This window comes from Alosa sapidissima, chromosome 2, assembly GCF_018492685.1.
Source record: "Alosa sapidissima isolate fAloSap1 chromosome 2, fAloSap1.pri, whole genome shotgun sequence".
NCBI classification, from domain to species: Eukaryota; Metazoa; Chordata; class Actinopteri; order Clupeiformes; family Clupeidae; genus Alosa; species Alosa sapidissima.
Genome location: NC_055958.1, coordinates 9,754,749 through 9,770,319, shown reverse-complemented (window position 1 = coordinate 9,770,319; position 15,571 = coordinate 9,754,749). Strand labels below are relative to the sequence as shown.

The following is a 15,571-nucleotide window of genomic DNA, read 5'->3' as shown; positions in this document are numbered from 1 at the left end:
AGCAAGAAATTTTTCTATGACCCTCCAAAGTGACTGAGAAAAAACGCATGACCCTCCCCAGTCCCAACAATTTATTGATGCCTTCTGTAGGCTACTGGGTCAATTTGGGAGCTTGCATACGACACCTTCCTTGAAATGCCTTGAAAAGGCTGTCGTTTGCACAATTTCACAAATAATCACCGGGACCAAAACAAACCTGTCAACTTTTCCCGGGTTTATCGCGTATTTTAACTTTTTCCTCGCTGTCTTAGGAGGAGCTGCAGGGCCGTTGCAAGGGGGTGCGAGGCCCTGTGCGAACTTGACAGATGGTGCGAGGCCCTGTGCGAACTTGACAGATGCATGAACTTACGTGCATGAAATCATGCGATAGCTTACTTTACACATAGCCAAGTCTACCGTCGGTGCATTTTAGTAGCTTAGTCTAATAAGCTACACCAGCTTGTCTTTAAGAGGGGAAATTGTATAGCCTATAACATTAGCTGAGTCACATATTTGGCCATATGGTGTTTATCATAGGCTACATCACGAAGTAGTGTACAAATAGTGTAACAAAGGCGAACACTTTAACAGGGGGAATTAATTGGGCATGAATCATTGTGCTGAACGGTATTTGTCAATGAGCAGAAACACACGACATTCAAACTGTTGATAAGATATGCACTATGGAAACTGGTCTGTAGGCTAACATTGGACAAATAAATGACACTGACTCGCCATATCCTGACTCTGAAAAAACATTGTCTTGCTTTGCCGCAAACTCAGCAATGAAATCACAGGCCAGTTTGCAGGTAGCATAACGTCTTTTTCAATTCATAGAAGGGAGAGCCCAGTCTCCTGTGACATTGAGGTGCGCAAATAGTTTTTAATAGCCTGTTCAACTTCGAAAAAGCTTCACCCGATGCCAGTCACTGATCGCAATTTCAAATTTCGGGAAGCTTCGTTCAATCTTTTTAAGTTTTAAGTGCAGTAGGCCCCTATCTGCCCCCTTTGGAATTATATCTCGAGCCTATTATAAGGTCCAGTGCGTTATGTCCTGGAATTCGGACGTGCTCAAAAAGAAAAGAAAAAACACTTTTTTTATAGATGGTTATGAGGAGCAATACGAGTCTGAATTCCGTGTCATTCAGACTCAACCCTCTTGTTGCTTTGATATCTTTTTCGTTGTCGTTTGAACGTCGGCAAGCAGGCATGTTGCGGTTGCAATTTAAGTGAAATTTCTACAGTAGAACTTGCAACATGCAACATAGCCTCTTAACACTACGCATAAGCACAAAAAGACAACATACAACATGCAACATGCTTGTTAGGCTGGGCTACTGTCTTGTACAGGTAAATGTTTGGTTTTGCTGGTGTGCAGGCTATAATCAATTAGCTAAATCATTTGTCCAGCTGTTTAAAAAAAAATCGTGCTACATTCAAACGCAAAAGGTGCTTTGATATCTTTTTCGTTTGAACGTCGGCAAGCAGGCATGCTGCGGTTGCAATGAATGAGGATAATTGGTTTTATCTGCGGATTTATTTTTTGCATTATTTTGAATATGACTCGCTCCAGTCTCAACAGCACGTCTACTTTTTCCACACGCTTTTTCCACAAGTTCTAACACACATCCCCTCTCGCTTTCTCTCTTTCCATCCCTGCGCACGGGGCTTTCTTAAAGGAGCTGCACCATTTTACAACAATTGCATCTACATTTTCATATTAGAATGTTTTGTCTGTTTAAGTGTAGGCTTAAACTACCGCGATCAATTGAAGTTCATGTGCCCCCGCTGAAAGTCTCATGCGCTTATCGTTACACTATCAAATCTATAAGTAACCGTGACAAATACTGTAGGGTATAAGATATATAAACTCACGCTATTGTATCATCATATATGTTTGGTAATGGCTCACTGCGTCATGGAAGCAGTTAAGTCAAGTCGCATCAAAAATAGTAGTGGCAGAACTCCCAAGTGACACCTTGTGGTTGTTTGTGTCAACTGCAGTTTTTAAAGAGGTAGGTCTTTAAAGATGCTATCTACTCTGGCTAGCTGTTGGCTAGCATGCTAACTAGTTTCATTGCAATGATGCAGCTGGACAAAGTGAGAGTTTACTCCATAGTTTAGCTTACACCAAGCACAAACGTTGAATCGTTTGCCCAATGTTACTGGTGGGAATAATGTTTCACGGGTTCGGAGTGTTCATCGGGAAGTTAGCAGGGTGTTAGTGGTGTGGCGAAAGAGGCTGGAGGTAGCCTAATGTCCATGTAGCACTAGCTTCTGTCTTCTGAACGCGTGCCTCTCAATCGCGGCGACAGTAACGCGGTGGAGCCTTTGTCTAATGCCACTGGGTATGTTAGACGAGGTCGAAGTGCTCATAGGACAGTTAGGGGGGAACGTAGAGGCAGTGTGGGGAGTCACAATGAGAATGACAGTAGGCCTAGTCCGAGCTGCGCAAATTCTCTCCACTCGACGCGAGCGCGAGGCAGATCTGGCCATGCTGCTCGCAACAGGAGCAGAGGTGGTGACACGGGGCAGGAGAGCCATTAGGCCATGCATAGTCTATCACAAGATGATGGGAATGCCGGCCCTGTATGGATAGGATATGGATATGGATAGTCATTATCTCTACAGCAAAAGGCTGAAAAAAAAAAAAATGTCAGCCATTTATTAGTAATGATTTACACTGTTGATTATCTATTTCCCTGACCATTTAGGACATATATGTGTTCTTTTTTGTGTGTTCATGTCCTTGTGATGTGTGTGTCTGTCAGCTAAGAAAAAACAACAAAAAAAAAAACATCAACAAAAAGAAAACAAATACTAACATTGTCTCTTGTCTTGTCTCGTCATCTCACTCCTGATCTGTGCCTTGCCGTGGCAAGTGAGCTTTTGAACTAAACAGGTCTTGTCTACTTGTGTTTGTGTGTCATCTGAATAATATATATGTGCCTGAATAATATATATGTTCCCACATGGAATCAGAGTGCCTACTGTATGTAGTAAATGGAAAATCTCTACAGCAAAAGGTGCCTACCGCTACATGCATTTGGTTTGTTTCTGCCATTTATTAGTAATGATTTACATAGTTTGTTTACTACTTAGTATTTACCTGAGCATTCAGTATTGTGCAATATAGCATACAGAAGGTGAGGGACATTTTAGGGGGAAAGAAGTGGTGCATTTTATCATTCAAACATGCGGCCTTTAATGAAAATTCTATAATCCAAGATGGCCGCCACCATATGACGTCATAATATGCAAATTAGATATAAACATTTAATCCCTACATAAACTTTGGGTCATCCTTAATATTTCTCTAATTTACAGAAAGTCTCTATCTCTTATCACTTTTAAAAAAAACCTCTGGCGCCTAAAGGGTTAATTCCAAATGGAGACACTGTTGACCGAGTAGATTCCAATGTAATTAAGAGCAGGTAAAAACTTGAGGCTGGCTTGCGAAAGGATAGTTCTTTATTCTGGATGTTAACAACAGAGTTCTGATAGCTCTATTGTATGCACAGCACACAACAGTGTTGCAAAGTGAAGCCAAGGTAATCATTGAAGCAAAGATCTAGGAAACTCCTGGCTAATTATAATGCCAGAATATACATTCACGTCTGGGGTCAAATTGGAGGGGGGAAACGGGTAGTGATATGGCCTTATTCAATTAACAGTGTTTCCCACAGAATTGGATTAGGGGGTAGGTTTAAGGTTGAAGGAGTTACTGTCACTTTAAGATTGTCTTGTAATTGAGTGCATGTCACTTTAAGACGTTCGTGAGGGAACCCTTGCAATTTTAACACAGTTAAAAGGCTGCTGATGAAAAACGAAAAATATATCCCTCAAGTGTCCCTTTCAAGACCTACTTTACAAAGTTTGAACAAAGTTTCTACGTTAAACGGTTGAAGCTGAATTAGACGCAGAAATTTGGTGGGAAGAATAAGGCGAAGAAGAAGAAGACGACGACAACGACTTTGGATAACAGAACAGTGCATTTTCAGGCACTGTAAAAAGACGACGACGACTTTGGATAACAGAACAGTGCATTTTCATGCACTGTAATAAGTGCAGTCAGGAAACTGCAGACACTCGCCTCCAACTTGCAATTGTAGTTAGCAATGCACAGCTACAAAAAATGTGCACACCCTTCCCTCAGTCTGTGAATTGGAATGTGTGTTTGTCTTTTTGTGCTTATGCGTAGTGTTAAGAGGCTCTCTATGTTCCGCACATTGTCAACCTATCAATGTGTTGGTAGTAGGGATGTAATGGTTACCGGTGTAACGGAAAAACTCTGAAGAAAGTCAACGATAACAACAACCACCTCTTTAATTTTAAAGGAACCGTATGTAAGATTGTGCCCAAAACTGGTACTGCAATCACTTTCAAATTACTGTAGAGCGGTGTATCCCCTCCCCCTCCCCCTTGACTGGCAGAGCTGGCAACCCGGATGCCAAAACACTACTGACTTTGTGATTAGTAGATAGGTGGAGGGTGACACAACATGACAACATCAACATCAGTTGAGGGCTGCAACTTCACTCTTTAAATAACAATATCCTGGCCGGACTACTGTTGTCAGTGATATAAGTATTTGAAATGAACATGATTTCTTAATGTCTAGTGACATATCAGGGCCATTTCATGATTAATTGAAATACATTTCTTACATACGGTTCCTTGAATTATGTTAATTACTGCGATGGATTAGCACAGTGCGACGAACGTTTGTGAGATTCTTTCCAGCATCATCCAAGTCTCCTAAAGCAGCCATGAAGGTGCAGCATTCAATATGGGCTTGTTACGTTTTTGAAATCATGTGACACTGCTATCCTTATTTCTGGATTAATGTACATAAAGATAGCCAGATTTGCGTTGAATCTTCGCTCAGCTCACTCAAATGGTTCTCAGTTGAATCTATCTAATCTATTTTATAGGATAAGTGGCATAAGCTACACTATTGAACATTTAAGGCTTGTGTGCTGGCATGTCAGTAGGATGATGCTGGCAAGAATTTCACACACGTTTTTTGCACCGTTTTAATTAAGATAATTATAATTAAAATTAAACCAGAAATTGTTATCGTCGAGAATTTCATCTGGGTTTACCATTACATCGGTAACCATTACATCCCTAGTTTGGATATTTTACATGAGTTATAAAATTACCTTCACTCTAAATGCTGTAGCCAATTACTGTTTTAACATAACAATCAATGCTTGGTCTTCTATTTTGGCTACAGATATATCTGCATCTGTGTATGATAGATAGATAGATTGATACTTTTTTTTTTTTAAAGTATATTTTTTGGGCTTTTTTATGCCTTTAATGTGACAGGATAGTGGAGAATGACAGGAAGTGAGTGAGAGAGAGAGAGTCGGGGTGAGATCCGGAAAGGACCACTGGGCGGGAATCGAACCCGGGTCGCCGGCGTATGGTGCAGGTGCCCCAGCCAGTTGCGCCACGGCTGGGGCCCGATATATATTTTATTGATACCCAATATCAATTCAATGATGTGAGGGCCCAGTCTGTGGTCAGTGTACCACATGGCTACATGAGGCCAACAAAGGCAATGAACCTTTCCGCTGTTGAGCGGTTGTTCGGCGCCCCCCTAGTTACTGTTGCTAAGGTTCCACAAGCTTTTGCAGCGGTAATGTTAAACCAGCATTTAACAGTGAATTATGGTTATTTACTCGTTTTGACATTACTCAGGCAGAAACTCATAAAATACCAAGGTGTACTGTTAGCGCGGCATTGACTTAGGCTTACAATTAGAATCTTTGAACTAAAAAAAGAGTGAATTTGTCTCACCGCAGCCAGGCATGACAGCACAACTAACATTATCCCACACAAATCACACGCTGATCTTCCTAACCATGCTATAAACTGCATCATGTTAACATTTGCTGTTTCTATTGTCTACTCATCTGTGTTGTTTTAAACAACATCAATGTAAAGTTAATGGCGTAGGCTACCGTGGTTGTTGAAGTGAAGCAGTGTATTTCAAAATTAGAATGTTAGCCATGGTATTTTACACAAGTTAACTTCATAACAAGTTTATGACCATATAATCTCGAGGCTATGCAACACCATTGTACTTAAACTGTCTAATAGCTGTTTTTAACTTCAGTTGCCATTAAAGCAACACCAAAGAACTTTCCCTCTGTCGCACGCACGCTATTTGTTTATCCAGCACCGGCTTTGCAAATAATGATGTCCACAGACAAGGTAGAATATTTTGCATGACTTATAAAAGTACGATGTTTTGCGACATCAGATGGAAGTCAAATTTGTAGTTTCTTATGTCTCATTCCATTGAACTACAGATCCGCTACCCGATCTGGCAAACTTACATAGTGCGGTTATAGCCGATAGAGGGCCGCGAATGCAGAATTGCCGTTCACCCTGTTACGAGTTGATGAACCACTGAAACGATTTTGGAAACATTATTTTAAGGTACAAAAAACTCTTAAACCTTTGCTTAACTTATTAAGTGTGCTTGCAAAGCAGGGTTTGATCCAGCAAGCCCACTATTGTTCTTCTTAAGTTTACTTATTATTATTAAGTGTGCTTGCTGCAAAGCAGCACACTTATTGTTCTTCTTAAGTTTTATTATTATTATTATTATTTTTCCCGTCTCCCTAATTTTTTGTCAGCTCTAGTGCCTAGGCCCTTTGAGACAGAGACACTGTTCCAACTTTAAAACGTCCGGTCAGTACCGGTGTAAGTTGGTCGCGAAGATGACGTCAGGTGGGCGTGCCGTTCGTCCGCCATATTGGATTGAACAGAAAGCGAAACTAAATTTTCACAGGTCACAAATTTGATCCGAACGCCACGAAACTTGACGTACATTATCCTTGGACCAAGCCTCACAAAAGTTACCGGAAGGATTTTTGATTTTTTCGCAAGCGTTTGCCCGTCACAGCCAAACGAAATCGGCGGCGAAGCTCCGAAACAGGAAGTCGTCCATATCTCAGGAACACTGTCACATATCAATACCAAATTTTGTATATGAACTGGGGACTCCAATGTGAGGGTGCATAAGCTAAAAAAAAAAAAGAAATATTCCAAAAGTTTCCATCATTTTGCCACACAGGTATTTGGTAACTCTTACCATTCACCTTCTATCACAATGCCTTCCAAGTATGCTCAATGCCTCTGGGCAGTGCCCACTCATGAAATCCTTGCTCTGCCATGGGATAGTATGGACTTATGAACTGAAATAGCAAGGAGAACAGTAGCTATATATAGCTTACATAATAGAGTTGTTTTCACATTGACGGTATTCAAATTAAATGTTTCATTATTGTTAAATATCATGATGGGAGAGTATTATTAAAAATGTTACAAGTATGCAAATTCATATGTTTACGGGCAATTAGGTTTTACTGTGTTGTTTTGTTGTAAAGACATGCAAGGCATTCTGGGCCATGTAATGAACAGTGGTCGGCAGCACTCCATAGGCTACATATTAATATGAATAGGTGTTTCTGTAAACCTAGGGACAATAAACAGCCATCTCTGTTACAAAAACGAGCTGGTAATCGCTCATTGAAGAGGGAACTATGATAAAAAGATTGTTTTCCTAAAAGCATGGAGTTGACGAAAGAATAAGCAGGAAATGTCACGTTAATGTTAAATACATCTGAACGCTTGGTGGCAACGTTGTATTACATTTCACTAAATACGGTGTGAGCTTTACAAGTAAGGGAGGTGCAAATATTATGTAATTTATCATGGGAAATTATTGGAAATGTTACTTCTTGTTTATTCTAATTGCAAACCACACACATCCATTCTTAATCACATGTACACTTTTAATACCTTGAAAAGACTCTCATTTTGTTTATTTGATGTTGCCTAGCAACGCAGCCTTCAGAGCAAAGATTCTAGAACAGGGCTTCAGAGACACGTTTTCGTGGACAAGAACCTAAAATATTGGTTTCCATGTGTATGTGCTGGATATGGTGTGCGTCCTTGATGAAACTAAGTGTTTTATAGAGTATGAAAGTAAGTGTTTTATAGAGTTACAGACATAATGAGTCATGTTGTAGTGGTCAACATAAATGTGCCCCTTCTGTTATTAGAATGCTAAGCTGAGAAGCATTCTTGGTCATTTGATATGATATGCTTGCACTCGTAACTTCGTCACTTGTAACTTTAGGACTGCTATTTTTTTTTTACTAACAATAAACGAAGCACTTTAGCCTTAAAAGTAGCACCTAAGTCTGACAGCTTAAAAGAAGTGGCGAGGACTCCTCTCCTAACGCAATGTTTTGAAATGCGTCTATTATGGTCTAGGAGCTTCCAATTGCGAGGGAACTTGCATTGTAGGCATAACTAAGGGATGCATTAACACCACCAACAACCAAAACTAGCCTACTCATTGTCAACATGTACATTAAATGTAATGTTTCATGTGAATCAAATTAAAATGTTTTCTTTGCAAACGTTGGCATAGGCATATGGTGACAGATTAATTTAATAATGCTGCTGTGTGAATCACAGTAAGCGCGAATTAAGTGGCCACTATTTAATGGGACCCACTGTATGGAAGTGGGCTAAGTAAAATAGAGATGTTTCAAATAAGATAAGGTTAATCAGAATTCTACGATATGCCCGCTTGACAACGGCAGAGATAGAACTGGCCTTTGGCCATAGCAACCATCCATTTAGAACGATTGGCCTTCATAGCAACCAAAGATCTGAGCTGTGTTGCAATGTGAGGCAAAGTATAGAAAGGTGATGAAACATACAGAGACAGGTCAAGAAATATAGTGCAATGTAGACAGTAGTATACAGTTGATTTACAGACGGTGGTTTAGAGTAATATGAAGTATTCCTTTATTCTGAGATACATCTGAGATAGGCTACATCAATAGGCTCTCAAAACAACTCCAGGCTCACAAAACAATCCCAAACAGACATAAGGTCTTTATAGAGCAAATCCATATAGATTATTTGTCAGATAAACCAGTAAAACATAATTTGTGCACTGCAAAAAATGAAATCTAACCAAGTGTTATTAATCTTATAATAAGATCAAAAAATCTATTTGGTATTGTTTTTAGTATGAAAAGACTTACCTAGTGCTCTCTCGAAAGATCATTTTGACCTAATTTCAAGAAGACTTTAACTTATTTTAAGGAGTCTTATCAAGACAAATTTACTTAACGCACTGGCAGACAAATTTGCTTAACGCACTGGCAGAAAATATGGCTTGTTTTCAGGATGAGATGTCTTAATATAAGTCAAACTTTTCTTAAATTAAGTCAAATGATTTCACAAAAAAGCGCTAGGTAAGTCTCTTTATACTGAAAACAAAACAAACTAGTTTTTTTATCTTAATATATGACTAATAATCTTGGTTAGATGTTATTAGATAAGCAGTTTTTTGCAGTGTGGGATGGAATATATAACATTCACACTCATAGCTCATATTTTTTTAAATAAATCAGTGAAAAAGTATCCTGACAAACAAGCAGCTTTTTAATGCCTTGGTTATATTTATAATTTCAATTCCTCTGTAGGTTACCTGATAGCCCAGTTTGAGAGGCGCAAGACGCATGACATTATTTATTTTTACAGCCAATCACTGCTGTGATTTTATTTTATTGATTTGATCTCAGTCATAGAAGCTAAATTCGAAGGCAGGCCAAAGGTAAAATCCAACGAACCGCATTCAACCCGCAAGCCAATAGTTGAATAGCCCTCTCCTAGAGCTTTTGAGATATTGCCACTGCTCCAACACTGAAAGGCACTGTTACAATGCCTGGATCAAGCCAGGTTCAGCATAGCGTATGCCACTGTCTGCTCACGTTGGTGACCGGACCAGGGCAAGCACACTTTCGCAGTTCCCGCCGGAAATGCAGTCTAGTTCTGCTTGAGGTTGTTAGCTTAGCTAATTATTGCCCATTTGCAACTATTAAGAAGTATGGTGTTGGATGGGCAGTACTACCCCAATGCAGTGTGTTAGGAAGCTCCACCCAGCCCAGGTGTCTCTGGTGCCTCTAACCATGTGCACTGGTTTAAATCAGGCAATTAGCAGGCAGTGCAACTCAGCAGGACAAAACTCAGGCAGACTGGCTACTGAAGAGTGAAGATCCAAAATCTACTAGGCCAGCCTCAGGGTAAGGGCCTACGGCCACCCTTTTCAGAAGTGACCTTTTTTTGTTTGTCTCTTATGGAACTTTGAAACCCCTTTGAAGGAAGTAAAATTTACATGCAGTGACTGTGCTGCTGGAAGCAACGACGACTGGAACAGGAGAGAGGACCAAAATCTCCAGGACACACTTATATCTCTTTTCCACCAAGGCCATGCGCTGGTGCTGATGTTGACTTGGGCTGGCTTCGGCTTCTTTTACACACGTTTCAGCACCAATCTGAATGTTGTAGCTTGTTACTATAGTTACAATTGTAATGTTCACAAGCAACATTTATTCTGGGACAAATCATGGGAGACAGAAAGTTACTACTGTCTTTTGTGTTTTTAAACTTACTTTTTCAAGTTAATACTACTTGAAATTGAAGGCTGGCTGCATGTATTGAACATGCACAGACTGTCATGAACAGCATACATAACAGACGGCGACTGCGCTCCAGACAATGGGTGCGTAAGCTACATTATCATTTCAAGCTTACTTTGATGGGCTAACCCTACAGTCACATAAGTAAAAAAAAGCCACTGAGTGGGCTGTGCTTCACAGGTGATTGATGACGTGCTAGGTGGCTGACAGATAGATCGTACATGGCTTCAGATGCATTTTTGGTTATAAAACTTACTGACTTTTTAGATGTAAGAGTGCATATTTCTTGCTAACTTTCACAAAATATAAGGCCGCAAACCCTGAACTTGTTAGTACGTAAATACTGCCTTCTATGACTTAGCAACACCATCTTGGATAAAGTTTTCGATTGGCGGAAATCCTTCTTGCTTTTGAGGTGGCTCCGCCTACAACCTCTATGGCGTTTGTGGTACCCGACTTTGGGAACAGGCAGCTTCAGGGAGACGGTGCCGGTGGCAGCTTTTGGGCACCAGCACCTGTCATATTTTGGTTGAAATGCTAAGAACTGTTTCTAGATGAGGAGGGCTGGGTGGCTAGGTCAGTGGCAGAAACTGTGCTCCTCAATAATGTTGGTCTGTCTCTCTCATCTTTCTAGTTTGTCTCAGGAAGAGCCAGCACAAGCCCTCTGACAGCCAAGTGGCCCAGCACTGAGAGTATGGGTTGCCATCTGCTCCCCTTCCCCACAAATCATAATTCAATTTCTAAATTTGTTTCACTGCAACTCCTGTTTCTGACTGTCGACCCACAGCAAGCGGCCACAATTATAGATGGATATATATAATTATAGACGGCCACAATTAAATGGATTGCCTAGTCGGTCATGCAGTAATAATAAAAGTACTTGCCAAAAGCCCTATTATGCAATACAAAACAGAAAAAATATAGACATGGAGCCATACATGATTGAGCCAGATTTGAAGGCGGAATTAGATGGAGGAAGATCCAGTCCCTCGAATATTGGAATTGAGTTTGTTCTCTGGTACGTTTTCTCTACTGTCACACTGCAAAAAATAAAATCTAACCAAGTATTATCAGTACAAATTTGGCAGACAGTCAGACAAATTCAAAAACCGGACAAAGCTTGGTCTGAAGGTGATGTGTACCAAATTTTAGGAATTGGACCAACGGTCTAAGAGGAGATAGATTAGATTCACTTTTGAGTTTTTTAAAAATGACGAAATTTGGTGTGCGTCCAAATAATGTCTTATTGATTATGTGCACCAAGTTTGAATAGGATCAGACCGTTAGAAGATAAGATTTTCTGAAAATGGTGGGAAAAATTGCAATATGGAAATGGGTGTGGCTGGGTTAATTTAATGCAGGAGTTCTGAAGGAACAAGAAGAAAGAAGAATTTTGGAAAATTCGATACGGTTCTGGAGATATGAGCAAAAACGTAAACATGATTATTATAGCGCCCCCTATGGACAGAAATGAGTAGCTCCTTTTTTTGAGATCATGCACTAATTTGGGAACTATAGTAAAAATTTGGAGTCTGTACCTATTACGGTTATGGCTGTTTACATTGTTCTGCTGTGGAAAAATAATAATAATAGGGAATAATCAGAACAAAAACAATAGAGTTCCCGCAGCTTCTCTGCATAGACCCCTAACTAGATTTTTTGATCTTGATATAAGATTAATAACACTTATTATTAATAACAATATTTATTAATTACACAACAATATTTTGTTAAAATATGCAATTTTTGCAGTGCGCAGTGTAAACCTAACCAATCAGAGCAACAAAATAGCCTACTGTGAATCCTGTAGGGAGAACAGCCAAAACATCCTTCTTTTCGACAAATGCCTTAATCGCTGTTTTCTAGTAGAAGCTACATCATGCCCTCTGACTCTCAACACTGGTCCATCTATACCAATGACCTGATATCTCACTTACCACAAAATGTTCAAATATGCAGATGATACCACCATCATTGGCCTCATAAGTGATAATGATGAGTCTCAATACCGCAAAGAGGTCAACTGTGCTGTAGACTGGTGTGGCAACAACAAGCTCCATCTCAACGCCTTAAAGACTAAGGAAATAGTTGTGGATTTGAGGAGGAGGCCTAACATCATTGCCTCAGTTATTATATGTGACCAGCCAATAACCTTGACAGACTCCTTTAAATTCCTTGGCTTATACATAAGCAAGAATGTGAAGTGGGAAATTAACACCACTCACATTATCAAGAAGACTCAAAGACTATACTTCCTTAGGCAACTTAAGAAGTTTCACGTGAGCAAACACCTGTTGGTGCATTTTGTAAGAAATTAATCCTGCCAAATTGTATAAGTATCATTTCTCCAACAAAGATAAGGTTCTGATGTTTGGCCCCAAGTGAGGTCTGAAACACCAACAATCATAGTATAGGTTTTGGGGGTAAGCCATTGAAAACCATCCCAGTCAAAGGTTTGAGGTTAACTCAATTATCATATACATAGGACAAAAGGCTATCAGACCGGTTTCTGGGTAGAAGCCAGATTAATTTGCATTGAGAACAATTTATAACAAGTAGCTTTTGAGAGTTTGTTGGGAGTTCACCCAGACAGGACAAAGAGAGAGAGGCATAGGTTGAACCTTTGTGAACTTTTGTGAACCTTTCTACCATTTACACTGGAATGAAACCTGACTTCTGTATCAATCCAAGAGAAGAGAAAACCTTTCCTATTTTTTCTTACAATTTCTAATAAGCCATCATAGAGAGCATCATTACATCATCTATCACTGTCTAGAATGGGAGTTCAGACTGTCGCACCAAAAGGAAATTAGAGCGAGTTGTGACCAAAGCCTCTGACATAATTGGTTGTCACCTCCCTACAGTCCACACTCTGTACTCTGAGCACACCTTAAACTGTGCTTACACAATTATCAATGATCCCCGTCACCCAAACCACCACTTTTTAATCTATCTATATCTTGTACAACTGTTTTTTTGTGTTGTTCCAATGGAAACAAAACAAATAAACATGTGAATACCAAAGCATTTGTAATTGCAACAATTGTTTGGGGAAAGTGGTGTATTATCTGACAGAAGTGCATAGTTGCCAATATTTTTAGCCATGACTGTATGTGACCAGCTTATTTCGATAAAATCCAATATGGCAGAAAATCCAATATGATGGAAACTGACGTCATAGGGTGTGTTAAACTTGGTTTGATCCAAGCATTCCAACGATACCCAAGTTTTGAAAATTAAGCATAAGGGTCAAATACGCTTGAACATACAGTACGTCCAACTTTGACCTTTGGTTGCTGACATTCAAGGTGCAGACATGAAACTTGGTAAAAAGAATGATGGGTCTGTCCTGAATCTGTGCGCCAAAATTCATAACTTTTTGCCAGAACTATGGGCTCTCACAGCTCCCATGGCAGAAAAAAATGCATAATAACAAGACAGCAACAAGCCATGACAGCTGTCATTTTCCCCTTCAGGCATGCACGCTGTCTAAATAGCATTACATTACATTTACATTACATTACATTACATTTGGCTGACGCATTTTTAGCCAAAGCGACTTACATATGTCAACTATATTACAAGGGATTACATTGTCCCCGGAGCAACATGGGGTTAAGTGCCTTGTAAGGGCACAACGGTGGAAGCCGGGAATTGAACCGACAACTTTCAGACTAGGCTACTGCACGCTAGCCCAGTTCCTTAACCGCTACACTACCACCGCCCCTTATAAATAGCAAATAAACTTGTGCCTATATGGATGTGTTTGTTAAATGTGGTGTGTTCATGCATTGTTGGTGCATTGCTATCTTGGGGCGCATAGGAACTTGCTAGGTCATTCCGCCAATTGGCTGTGAAAAAATCTTTCAAAATCCTTTAATATGACAAATGGTGTTAATAAATCATGGGTTTTAGTGAAAAAACATCTACAGATTGATCTGGTTATTAACAGCACCCAGAATACCAACCTGTCGCTGATGAGATCGTGTACGGCGGTGCAGGTGGAGGAAACGGTCACAGTCAGTGCACAGGTTGCCACACATATTACACAAGATAATGGCAGCAGTCTCACCATCGTCATGGTTATCACACATGGGCTGTAAGAGAAATGAGAAGAAGAGAGACAAAGCTACAGGCTGGCCCCTCTAAACTCTAAAATTGAAAGACAAAGCTACAGGCTGGCAGCTCTAAACGCTGAAATTCTGAGAATGATAACACAGAAGTGTGAGTACCATCTGTTTCTGCTGCCCATCCTTGCCCATCCAACGGCCTGAGGACAATCGATCAACATGGTCCTGGTCCAGCACACACAGTGACGCCAGGGCCAGCCACAGCTTGGGGACACAGAAGAGCGTGATGTCATTCAGGTAAAATTAGTTTACCTGCATCTGAAAACGTTATTGTTATCATTTTAATAATATAAAATTATTGCTCTTCATGAGTAGTCTTTCAATTAAAGAGGTAATGCAATCACATTATGTTTTTTTTTTTAAAAAACTCACATGACCTAAAACCAATAAACTAAATTTATACCACTAAATGAGTTTGTATAGTGCATACTCGGGTTGTGGCTATGCAGCGCACTGGTGAGCGTTGGTCCTCCTCCATCTTGGTGAGTGCAATGATGGCCTCTGCAATGGCATTCTTTGTCACTCTAGACCAGGCATCAGAGAGATGCCCCTGTGGAGGGGTAACAAATTGGCAACAAATAATGACATTAGTGAGCATCTCAAACATATTCATAAAAGCTTCAATGAACTTTCATGCATAAATAATATGATTGTGCTTTGGTAAGGACAGGGAAAGCTACATCCAAGCAATTATTTTTTGCAGTGCGAGTCTATTTATAATGAATACAATACCAACTAGATTTTTTGATCTTGATATAAGATTAATAACTAGTGCTGTCAGTTAAACTGGTTATTAACGGCATTAATGCAAAGCCATTTTAACGGTGTCAATTGTTTTATCGCGAGATTAACATTCTTTTTGGCCTAGCACACTTTGTAGTTTTTTTTCACATGCTGTAGCAACAACTAGTAACGTTAGAAGAACTACAACACCACACC

The 15,571-nt window shown here is 39.9% G+C and overlaps 1 protein-coding gene across 13 annotated transcripts in view; it reads right to left on the bottom strand.

The window, feature by feature from the left end:
* mycbp2 (MYC binding protein 2) overlaps positions 1-15,571 on the bottom strand; it is a 301,458-nt gene that overhangs the window by 32,742 nt on the left and 253,145 nt on the right. For all 13 annotated transcript variants that reach the window (XM_042066068.1, XM_042066086.1, XM_042066120.1 and 10 more), the window contains 3 exons: positions 15,063-15,182; positions 14,735-14,836; positions 14,471-14,599 (listed from right to left, as the gene is read on the bottom strand). In XM_042066068.1, coding sequence (XP_041922002.1) covers positions 14,471-14,599; positions 14,735-14,836; positions 15,063-15,182 — 351 coding nt within the window. The remainder of the gene's footprint in view (positions 1-14,470; positions 14,600-14,734; positions 14,837-15,062; positions 15,183-15,571) is intronic.